Source organism: Centroberyx affinis, unplaced genomic scaffold (assembly GCF_046629955.1).
Source record: "Centroberyx affinis isolate AG114_WGS23_722 - 3 ecotype Tasmania unplaced genomic scaffold, CSIRO-AGI_Caff_v1 ptg000102l_1, whole genome shotgun sequence".
Taxonomy (NCBI): domain Eukaryota; kingdom Metazoa; phylum Chordata; class Actinopteri; order Beryciformes; family Berycidae; genus Centroberyx; species Centroberyx affinis.
Genome location: NW_027278804.1, coordinates 477420 through 489793, shown reverse-complemented (window position 1 = coordinate 489793; position 12374 = coordinate 477420). Strand labels below are relative to the sequence as shown.

General features: G+C 43.0%; 1 protein-coding gene across 1 annotated transcript in view; it reads right to left on the bottom strand.

Moving 5' to 3' along the window:
* LOC139647903 (eukaryotic translation initiation factor 3 subunit H) overlaps nt 1–12374 on the bottom strand; it is a 56368-nt gene that overhangs the window by 20846 nt on the left and 23148 nt on the right. The window contains exon 3 of the mRNA XM_071523913.1: nt 901–1068. Coding sequence (XP_071380014.1) covers nt 901–1068 — 168 coding nt within the window. The remainder of the gene's footprint in view (nt 1–900; nt 1069–12374) is intronic.

The window sequence follows — 12374 nt, the reverse complement described above, 5'->3', positions numbered from 1 at the left end:
TTATTAACCATGATATACAGAGTTTCTGGCACATCATGGTTAATAATGTTATATCTACCATATATGAAGTTTAGCTAACAGTAGATATAACATTATTAACCATGATGTGCCAGAAACTCTGTATATCGTTTGGGGGAGGCTACATGTCTGGACACAAGGCCACCATTTTCCTTTACCTGATGTCACAGGTCCCGCCTATGGCCATTTTCTGTCTCCTCGTAAGTGTGCAGTTTAATTCAATTGGGTATGCCAAATAGTATGAGTGAAAGCAACCAATCAAAACATGCTACTGCTCAGTCATTACTGAGTCTTTTCCTGTCTAGATCTACACTCACCAAGCACTTTATTAGGAACCTGTACACCTGCTTATTCATGCAATTATCCATTCAGCCAATCATGTGGCAGGAGTGCAATGCATAAGATCACGCAGATACAGGTCAGTAGCTTCAGTTAATGTTCACATCAAACATCAGAATGAGGAAAAAATTTGATCTCAGTGACTTTGACAGTGGCATGGTTGTTGGTGCCAGACGGGCTGCTTTGAGTATTTCTGAAACTGTTGATCTCCTGGGATTTTCACGCAAAACAGTCTCTAGAGTTTACACAGAATGGTGCGAAAAACAAAAAACATCCCGTGAGCGGCAGTTCTGCGGACGGAAACGCCTTGTTGATGAGAGAGGTCAGAGGAGAATGGCCAGACTGGTTGGAGCTGACAGAAAGGCTTCAGTAACTCAGATAACCTCTTTACTACTGGTGAGCAGAAAAGCATCTCAGAATGCACAACACGTCCAACCTGGAGGCGGATGTCACTTTGGTAGCCGGTTGACATTGAGCTGAAAGCTGATACCTACCCAGTATTAGTAAGGTGTTCCTAATAAAGTGTTCGGTGAGTGTACGTACCATAGATGAGTACTACCGACTCTTCGATGGCGTGCTGGTAGCTGAACTGGGAGTCGAGTAGCGCTCGGCTGACAAAGGAGCCGTAGTAGGTGGACTGGTACCAGCCCACATGCAGATGGTCAATGTTGACGTGACGCAGAGAACGCATCATCTCCATCTGGTACTGGACTAGAGGTAGAAAGAGGGAGAGAGAGAGGCAGGGAAACAAGGGATGAGAGAGAAAAAAAATTAGATTCAGAATGAACTTCATTGAAATCAGCTTGGTTTTTTGGATCGGTGAATATCTGGTCTCCATCTGGAACTGGACATGATGTACGAACAGAGGGAGGGAGGGAGGGAGGAGGAGAGGGAGGGGAAGATGTGAGAAACATGAGAAACACAGTGAAAAAAGTGGGGAAAAGATGAGCAACGAGGATGTGAAGGAGAAACGCAAAGAAACCGAGAAAAACACGAAGGCTCGGTCTTCCGCTATCAAGTGGACGGTGGTGGGAGATTTCTAAAACATCCTAAACCGGAATCACGATCGCCCTTTCAATCGCTCTGTCAGTAAATATAGCCTGCGAGAGAGAAAGAGGGTGGATAGATACATAGACAGGCCTGAGCTATTGGGGAGAGAGCTAGATACATTACAAGCAGAGCCATTTCATTACGCCAGACACATCCTAAGGACGCGCAGCCAGAAATACAAACAACCCTGCCTGGCTGGCTGTAAGTAACAGCCAGAGCGAGCGAGCGAAACAGCATCTCCATGCAGGCTGGCTGGAGGAGGTTGATAAATCAGGGTGTTATTGGGCAGCTGTGGCCCCCCAGACCCCAGTCTGTAGAGCACATCCTTCTCCTGCTGGGGCCGTTAACAAGAACAAACTGGAGAGGAGGAATAGAGGGAGGGGGCGGGAGAGCGGACGGAAAAAGGAGGAGCGGGGAAGATGTGGGGTGGGGGTGGCGGGACGGGGGAATAGGAAGGAGAGAAAGAAGGTGTTAAGGAGAGGAAAAGACTGGAGAGGGAGAAAGTGGAGGAAAAAAACGAAGAGGAGAGGAAAGAGAAGAGGGGACGAGTGAAGAAAAATGTAATTTCGGCTTTTTACGAGGGTGACATTTCTCTGCTGCCTTCTTTATAATGGCCTGGACTCGACCCCTGGTGCTGATGTTATGTAAAGCAGGGAGTGACTTCAGTGAAAACATTCACATTTCAGTCGGTCACGGCCAGACATCTGACCTCACACCGTGCCCATGTTAGCAGAGAGCTCAGTTTTTGGATCAGTGGTTTGGCAGCGGTGCACAGAAAACCCTGCTAGCTTATTTGTATTAACTTATCCAGTCTTCTACCCCCCCCCCCCCACACACACACACACACACACAATTGTCCCTTGTTATCATACATTCCATTGCCTTAGCTGTATTCCATACAGAAAACAAATGGCAGCGGTCCGCCCACAATTAAACATTCGCCTGCTGCAGGATAGCGCCGAGATGCCTCTTCCCCCTGACAATAAAATCGTGTTGCATTTTACGGACGTCTGGATTGGAGCGGCGGATGGAGGCAGACAGGTTTATAAGACAAACCAAAAGGCCCCATTCACGGTCCCTCTTATGGGGAAAGGCTGGATGGGCCAATCTACCCTTTAATCTAACCCATTATTTAGTGATGGACACGGTCAGTGAGACAAAAGCAGGCAGAGGACAGGGAGGAGGCGGATGGGAAGGAAGAAGAGGGACGGAGGAAGATGAGGAGGAGGAAGAAAGAGACAGCGATGTGTAGCGATTCTGTGACTAACCACAGGACGAGATGGTGTCTGGTCACTGTGTGTGTGTGTGTTTGTGTGTGTGCGTGCGTCTGTGTGCTGGCTCTGATTCTTAAATGTAGCAGCAAACCCAAAGGAGTAAAATGTGTGTGTGGTCTATTTCTGGGAGCGGGAGAGAGTGTCTCGGCATGGTACAAGCTGAGAAATGATGGTTGGGTTCATTCTTTTATGTGTGTATACATTTTATTATTATTCCCATGTACTGTAAAGGTTCTGCATTCTTTCGGTTCAGGGCCTCGGTTCATGGGGCACAGTACACCTTTGTTGTCACAAACTACATATATGTTGTGTATCACCGGATGCTTTAACACTACAGCTGCCAGGTTTTACACATCCCCTCCATTTCCAACAGCCGTCTGTCAGACATTTAAGTAAAATGCAGGCTATTTATATTACACAAAATATGGACAGCGTCAACAGTAAAAAAAAATTATTTAAGGGAGATTTAACAGCCAAAACTCAGACTAAATCATCAGCCTGGTGGCTAAATAAATTAATGTTTCTTCTGCATCTTGAACATGAGTGTGCGACACTTCTCTTCTTTATAGCCCAAGTTTATTGTCCGTGATCAGCACCTCATTAGCTGTTTATGGTGTGCGTTCCCACCTCTTTTTTCTAAAATAATCATGTAAGCAGCTTATGGAGAATGTTTCAAATTGAAAGCATCTTTCAATTCTCTCGCCTACTCCTATAGGCTGTCCTATATTTGTCCGATTGCAAAACATTTATAATCCAAATCTCTGAATTCCTTATCTCTCTGTCTTACAAAGATGCTATCAAGTGGTTTAATCTCCATTCAAACTGATAGAAGTTAAGACAATCTTTTGAGCACATGGCAAATATCAGCAGATTGTTTAAATTAACTGATAGACAGGGACGGAGGCTGAGTTGATGGTCTAGACTTGCATGTCTAACAAACAGTCATATGGGTTTAGCTATTTGAATAAATACATGACAGAAGAAAACAATTATTATGACAATTAACAAAAATGACCCAGCTACATGTTTTTGTGCTGCATCTTGTATATCTAAATTTGTGTTGTTTCTGTTTTACATGCAGTCAGCTCAGATCCTTTAAACAGAGTTCAACAGAGTAAAACATGGATTTTTTGGACCGAGGTACAGACCAAACCGCGAGTTTGGTGAACCGTTGCACTCCTACTATTTACATAAACAATATGCAACAGTCAGTTATTCTGTATCTTGTTTTCTGCATGTATACATTTGCTTTGGCACCAATACTCCGGTATTTCATGCCAATGAAGATAATTTTGAATTGAGAGAGAGTGAGACAGAGCGCATACAGGGAAGACAGCATGCAAGTGTAGCCTCTCTAATTCTGAGAGTTACAACGGAGAATGAGAAACAAAAGGGAGAGAATGACAACAGAGAGAGCAGGTGAGATGAGTGACAGAGAGGAGGAGAAAGAGAGAGTGCGAGAAAGGGAGCGAGTGGTAGTGACAGACGCGCAGCGAGTGTACTGGAGAGTGGCTCTGCCCAGGGGCAGGCTGGGAGCAGACTCCGGGACACAGACAGGACAGAGGCTCAGGTCTTTCTAAAAAGGAGGAAGAGAGCCTGCCACCCGGCTCCCTGCGGTGCGTTCCATTTGGCCAAAATGAGTCTCATCCCCCCGTCCTTGACTCCTCGCTGACTCTGCATTCAAAAATTAGCCACCATCATTAAGGATGTTCCAAATGGTTAAAACGGAGCCTTGCTATCCCCTCGCCTCTATCCACTAATGAGGCGTGGCCGCAGGACACACAGGTGTATCCTCAATGCGGAAATAATTAGCGAAGATAATTGACGTGCTGTTATAAGTCCACCTCCATACTGTCACAAATGGAAAAAAAATGACAAAATGCATAATTTTAAGCAGCTCAAACTATTATCATATATTCTCCAAAGAATAATAGGTTTTAAAACTTAACAGCCTAACATTGTGTTAAATGTTCATATGCTGACAGTTTGAGTTTCAGGATATAAAACTTTGGCCCTATGGGTAGAAGTGACAGCTGTCACATAAGGCTTAAGGCTTCTGAATGTGATTATAGAGACAGAGGAGGAGACGTGGCTGCTGATTAATCTCTTTGACTTTGCCTATTTTTATTATTTTTGGGTGATGACACAATTTCTGCTCATGTTTTTTTTTACTTTTAGGCATACCTCTGTCATTCTGGTTGGATTCATAATTCGGGACATGATATGGGTGCCTAATGACCGTCATGAAAAGACATATTTTCATATCAAGGCCGGCAGATTTGTCTCTTGCAGGAATCAATTTGTGTCTTCTCTAGGTGACCTGTTTGTTTTTGCTGCGTTTGAAAACCTTAATGTGTTTCCCATTAGATATTAATCTGTCTTCTGAATTGTGTTTGTGTGGGTTGCCATGGAATTTCCCTTCGGGGATAATACATTTTTACTAAACCTCATTAAGAGCCTTTCATTGTCCATTTTACACATTATGCTCTTACAGCGAGATCTATGGAAATCTAGGGGTATATAAAGAATAAAACTGGTTCATTGCTGGTGAGATGTCAGCCTGTATGATTGCCTAACCCAAGTCGCAAAAAGGTTTAAAGTTCAGAGACACATCAAAGAAATTCATTAGGAAATTTCGGTCGACGAGGCTCATTAGGGATTTTACATAGTTTAGATGAATTACACACTGATCTTAACTTTGTGAAATGTTTCTATGTGGTAAAACGTGAGGCTTAGAATAATTTAGACAGCCGTCACCCCTGGAGAGGAAGGGAATCCTGTGGAAGGAGCCTCAGCGTGACATTTCAAACGGCATTTCAATATGTACAATTGACAGGACACTGTTCACCCGCTTCCTTTCCTCCTCGCATCTTCTCCTCGTTTCCCTCATGTCCTTTCACTGAGGAATCGACGAGGAGATGCGAGGTGAGGAGAAATCTTGTAATGGAATGCGCCCCATCTTTCTGACCATGCCAATCCACCTAATGCCTTGTCTCTCTGATTTTATGTCATTGCACCTTACACCCTGTCTATATGGCAGCAGTGTACATTGATTATAATTCAGTGGCCTACCCAAGGAAATTAACTTTTGCCAGAGTAAACTTTTCTTTTTTTTTTTTTTTTGTGGCTGCTGTGATGCACTAAGCTGGCAATCAAACCTGACATTTCTGGTCAATGCAGGTATAAAAAAACAAAGATGTAATTCTGTCAAGAACTGAAAGCATGCTAGTCAACTACAATGACAACAATTCATTTCACATATGACGCAGCACATGGCGTTGGTCCAGCAGTCGTGTTCTCGAGTGATGCTGCCAGTGCCGTACTGAATAGTCAAAGAAATTATGTTGAGGAGGTAATACATGTGTAAATAGCTGTAGGTTGTATTTGTGTCGCAAAACTAGTGATAAGATGGGAGTATAATTGTCAGCTAATTAACAACTTGCAGCAGTTGTAGGTTAGCTAATGCTAGTCTAATTAGTTCATAATAGTGAGAAACTTTAGCCTCAATTGAGGCAAGAGCCTGAGCAAAGATGAGATAGTGAGCTCGCTAAATGAAATGTCAACAAAAACGCAGCCCATTAAATATATACAAACACAACTGAACATTTATTAGTGTGATTAAAACAACCACTGAAGCAGTGACGGGCCGTCAAGCTGTTTTAATAAACAGTATGCGTTTCATATACACATGCCCTGCCAGCTAACCCACCATCTACTGAAGTAAACTGACAACCAGCGCTAAATCTAGTGCCAACACACCAAACTTCCTTCTCCTCAAATGTGCCACTACACCCAAGTCTGTCTGTGTGGGGCACCAGTGATGCACCATCACTGGCTCTGCTCGCCTGTCCACCTACAGTTGAGGTCAAAAGTTTACATACACTTGTAAGGGACATGTATATTATGGCAGTATTGGGATTTCAATTATTTCTGCAGCTGTTTTTTTCTGTAACAGAATGATTGGAAAACGTACTTCCTTTTTCACAAAATTTGGTTTCTTGAACAAATTTATTGTGTGTCTTCTGAAAATATAACAAAATGTAATGGGGCAGAAATATACATACAGCACAGCTAGTATTTGGTTGCATGTCCCTTAGCCCTTTTCACCTCAATCAGCCACTTTTGGTAGCAATCAACAAGCTTCTGGCAGAATTCTGGTTATATCTTTGACCACTCTTCTTGGCAGAATTGCTAGAGCGCAACCAAATTTGGTTCTCTTGTCTTTTCAGGACACTCCACATATTTTCAATGGGGTTGAGGTCAGGACTCTGGCAAGGCCATTCCAAAACCTTAATTTTAGCTTGATTTAGCCATCCCAAAACCACTTTTGATGTGTGTTTAGGGTCATGTCCTGTTGGAACACCCCATTTCGTCCAAGATTTAACTTTCTAGCTGATGGTTTGTCCTGAAGATTCTGAGGTAATCTTCCTCCTTCATTATTCCGTCCATTTTCTGCAATGCACCAGTTCCACTGGCAGCAAAACAGCCCCAGAGCATGATACTACCACCACTACACTTGACAGTAGGTACAGTGTTCTTAGGGTTAAATGCCTCACCTTTTCTCCTCCAAACATACTTCTTGTCATTGTGGCCAAATAACTCAATCTTTGTTTCATCTGACCACAAAACTCTCCTCCAGAAGGTTTTTTGTTTGTCCATGTGATCAGCAACAAACTTGAGTCAAGCTTTAAGGTGCCGATTTTGGAGCAGGGGCTTCTGTCTTGCACAGTAGCCTCTCAGCCCATGGCGAGAGGCAAGAACTCACTTGACTGTGCACAGTGACACCTGTGTTCCAGCAGCTTCTAAATCATGGCAGACCTGTTTTTTGGTGATTCTTGGATTACATCTGACCATCCGGACCAATTTTCTCTTAGCAGAGGGTGACAGTTTGGGTTTTCTTCCAGACCTTGGCAAAGAGACCACTGTTCCCAGTACTTTGTACTTACGAACAATTGTTTGCACTGATGCTCTTGACTTGTAACATTCCTGAATTGTGTAAATCTATTATGCGCTTTCTCAGATCTGTATTGAACTCTTTGGACTTTCCCATTGTGATGTTTGTGGCTCAATCTAATGCGTGCAGTAAAACAAGCCCTATTTATACAGGCACAGAGAAGTTACAGCTATAGTCAATCACAATCACTAACAACAAGTTAAGAGGCAATCTCATGAAGTAAAATGACATTTTAGAACTTTCTACGCCACCAAATTTAGAATATAGGTTGCTGTATATTTTTGACTCATCAGATTTTGTCATATTTTCAGAAGACCCACAACAAATTTATGCAAGAAACCAAACTTGTTTGTTTTTCGTGACGGAAGAGGTACATTTCCCAATCATTCTGTCAGAGAAAAAGAACAGTTGCAGAATTCATTGAAATCCCCCGACTGCCATGACATACATGTCCCTTACAAATGTATGTAAACTTTTGACCTCAACTGTATCTACCTACCTATCTATCTATATTCCTTTCAGAAAACATTCAACATGCCTGACCTTCTGCATGTTGTGCTATTACAGCCTCAATTAAAAATGGATTCAATTTAAAAAAAATTCTCATGGATCTACACACAACCCATAATGTCAAAGTTAATTTTTTATTTACAATTTTTTTTACAATTTTTTAATTTAACATGAAAAGCTGAAATGTTTTGAGTCAAAAAGTATTCAATCCCTTTGCAGTGACACAAATTGAGTTAAAAGTCAAAAGATTCTTTTGAATGTCCTTGAGATGTCTCTACAACTTGTTTTGGTTGACTGAGGCCAATTTAAGTTAATAGTTTTTTAACAGATACCAGTGCGAAGCAGGAGCTTCAAAAACATATTGACTCAAGAGGGTTGAATACTTCTGTATTTCAGTATTTAATTTTCAATAAATTTGCAAAAGTTTTTAAAAACATGTTTCATTCCAATTTTATCTATTTTGTATTCAGTCTGCAACACTTCAAAATGTAGAAAAAGTCAAGGGGATTGAATACGTTCTGAAGGCAGGAAGGAGGGTGACGAGCTTCCTACCCATCTAGGTCACTCGACTTTCACTTACGTCTGGAGCAGGCAGGCAGGCTTATAAACATACTGGCGAAAACAGAGAAGACAGACACACGAGTAAAGTGACAGAGCGGACAAGCTGCAGCCAGGCCAGGAAGAGAAAGACAGAGACAGACAGGCACACATCCACCCAACACACAGTGTGATGGCTGAACAAAGATTCAGATGGCTGAGTGAGACAACAGGCCAGCGGCGGGCCGGCCGGCTAGCCGAACACAGATCTAATAGAGACCACAGAGCCTTGTAAATGCCAGAGGGATCACTACCTTGTTTGTTCATAACCCAAGAACTACTGCTGTGATACAAACAACAAAAGAAGCTGTGTGACTGTGTGACACGGCCGCTGGTGGCTAGAAGAGTTTGGCTGGTGTGTGTGTGTGTGTGTGTGTACATTGGTGCCATAGCACAGTCCCTGGAGATGGAGTGTGCTAAACTTTCTCAATGTGTGACGTAAATAAAGCAGTAAGCCTTCTTAGCAACTGGCAACAACGCAGATGATGACAGCCAACAAGTACATAATAAGGAACTCATAGGAGAATCAATAACTCATAGAGACAGAGGGGGAGAGAGACAGAACGAGAGAAAGAAGGTAGATAGATACTGTATGTGTAGGTGGTATCCTAGTGGTTAGAAAAGCGGACTTGTGACGGGAAAATTGCCGGCTAATATCAGTGAGCCGGTTGTGATAATCTGAGTGGCGCTAAGTGAGTGAGTAATACTCTCCCCCTTCCATCAACCACCATCAAGGTGGAGCTGACCTTAAATAAGGCACTTAACCCCGCGCTTCTATGGAGCTGCTCTGACCAACAGCTGAAGACAGATTGCAGGTGTGAATATGTCTAACCATATGAATGAGAAGCAGTCTGCTGATGACAAAGAATGTACGTGCTCAGCAAACCTTCCCTGGATTAATGAAGGTCTTAAAAAAACATATGTATGTGTGTGTGAGAAAGAGTCCATGTCATGTACTAGCGCAATTATTTTGCATGGACCACCATCATGGTCTTGATTGCATCTTAAAGAGAAAACTAAACTAAAATTCAAATCTGTGTAAAGCCTGACATCTAATGGTAAAAATCATGCTACTGAAACTGCCATCTGCTATTGGCTGATCTTTGCTGCCAGGTGATGTCATCTTCTATAGCGTACAGTACCAGTTGATGACATCACCTAGCACCAATTCTCCCCTTTCATATTAACTTTCAAATAAAAGCAAATGTGTTTGCAAATTGGTCAAAATGTATATCTTGTCACCCACTGCCTTTACTTACAGACTGCTGCCTGTTAAATAGCCTACATCTCTGTGCAGGGAGAGTCTGGAGAGGTTAGATTATGTTTTAGCACTAGAAAAGCCATGGGCTAACGTAACTGGATGAACTCCATGGAAACTCATTTCACACAAATTATTACTCACATACTTTTAGAACAATAGTGTAATGAGGCGCAGAGAGTTTCCGGACATGAAACATGGCTTATGTCTGCGGATGAACCCAAAGCAATCACTGTGTTTCTGTATTTCCATAAAATATATACGGCGAAAACATGGATATCGACTACCGGTCAGAAAAGGTCTGAACAGGCTTTCTTCAGACAAACCAGGCCAAGGAGAAATCCTGCAAGTGTGTGTTGACTGTGGTCAAAGGAATAAGAGGAGATGACAAGAAAGACAAGTGTGTGTCAAAGCACATTCCAAGAAGGATTAAATGGATTGAGCTCATATCCATATTTGACATTAGGCAAATCTCAGCCACACTGGGAGATGAGTGCATTTCAAAAATTCCATGCAGTATATTCACGATGACTGAAGAAATATGTCATGTTGTTTTAAATAGCTTATACTTTGTTGCTGTTTTGCTCATTTAACTGCTTAGTTCTTATTGGTGTTTTGCTTGCTCAAGCGTTTTTGGCGATGTGCCTGTAATATTTTATATCATCCAATAATAGCTGCGCCTACATTTTCCCCTCTATGTATTGTCATATTTTACAAATAAAATCGCAGACACTGATTTGGTTGAGTTATTTTGAATCCAACGACAGCTTTTACAGCATGATATTTCATATCCTTTGTACATTAGGTTATTAGATTGCGGTGGATGCAGACATCAGCTGTAACGCTGTGCAGTCTGTGGGTATCTCTGCTTGACTGGTGAAGGGGTTTCAAATGGTCGGACCTTTCTAGTGTGTGTGGGCAAAACCCTTTTGAAGTGTACAGACGCTCTTTTCCCTGGGTCAGACGTGATCGTTGCAATGTAACAGTGAGCAACATGGACCTTGTTGCAAAGCCAAATTTGACTTCACCAATCAGCACACTGTCTATTTTTAATATTGTGACCTATTTATTTGTCATTTCATGTGCTCAGTTCACTGCTCAACTCACTGTCCTGTGGGGGGGGGGGGGCGGGGAGAAGACAACATTACAAAATGTGATGCTCTCCACATCCCTATCATGTATTAATGGATATATTAATATTGGAGCAAATCAGCTGCGGTGAGGTAACAGCATGAGGCAGCTACCTGTGCTTTTCTATGGATAACTCACTCTCTCTCTCTCGCAGCTTCTTTAACTATGGGTCAGCGCCCACCAGGGGTCACAGGCCTGTTTCTGGAGGGTCCTCACATGACAAAAGTATAACAATGCCTCCATGATTCTAGGTCCTGTCGAGGGTGAGACTCGGATTTCTGCACAAGCACAGGTGCCTGCATAACAAGCTAGTTTGCGAACCCCCTACGTTCTTTCCTCAAAAACAACAGGACCTCCTGCTCTCCATTGTTGGGTTAGCAAGACAGCCAGTAATATTCTGTGGACAGAACAGCAGCATTAGCCAGAGAATAGCCAATTTAACAATATCATCAAGGCACACCGTTTGCTATTCCTCACTCATTTCTGCTGCCCTGCCGCCTTTCCTATCAATCAATCTAGGCCCCGGGGCCAGACAGGGAATGAGTCTGCCCATTCTGTTAGCGCCGCTTGATTGTGTGTGTGTGTGTGTGTGTGTGTGTGTGTGTGTGTGTGTGTGTGTGTGTGTGTGTGTGTGTGTGTGTGTGTGTGTGTGTGTGTGTGTGAGAGAGACAACGAGAAAGGAAATGGGAGTGTGTGTGTGTGTTGGAGAGAGACAAAATGAATGTGTGTTTAAAAGAGTATGTGTGAGACTATGAGAGCTGTATGGGAAAGAGAAAAGGGAGAAAGCAACAGAGAGAGAAGCCAAGTAAAAAGGAGAGAAAGCAAAATGGGAGAACGGCAATGTGTTGTTGTAAGTGAGCAGGTGTGTGTGTGTGGTGAAACGGAACAAACGACAGTAAAGAGAAAGTGCAAGAATGAGAGAGCTAGGATGCCGAGTTCTGCATGCTGTACATCTAAAGTATGTATGGGACTGTGTGTGTGTGTGTGTGTGTGTGTGTGCGCATTTACCAGCTGGAGGCTAAAACTCTCCACCTTGGGCAGTAATGGTAAGAGTAATAATGAACAAGGCACTAGCGGTGGGTGTGTGTGTGTGTGTGTGTGTGTGTGTGTGTGCGTCTCTCCGCAATGAACCAGACAGACAGACCAAACTCTAATACTCCATGACACTAGAGGTGAGCTGCATCAGAGCCTGCACGCCGCTGCAGGCCACAACATCTCAACGCAGTCGGCGGGGTGTGTGTGT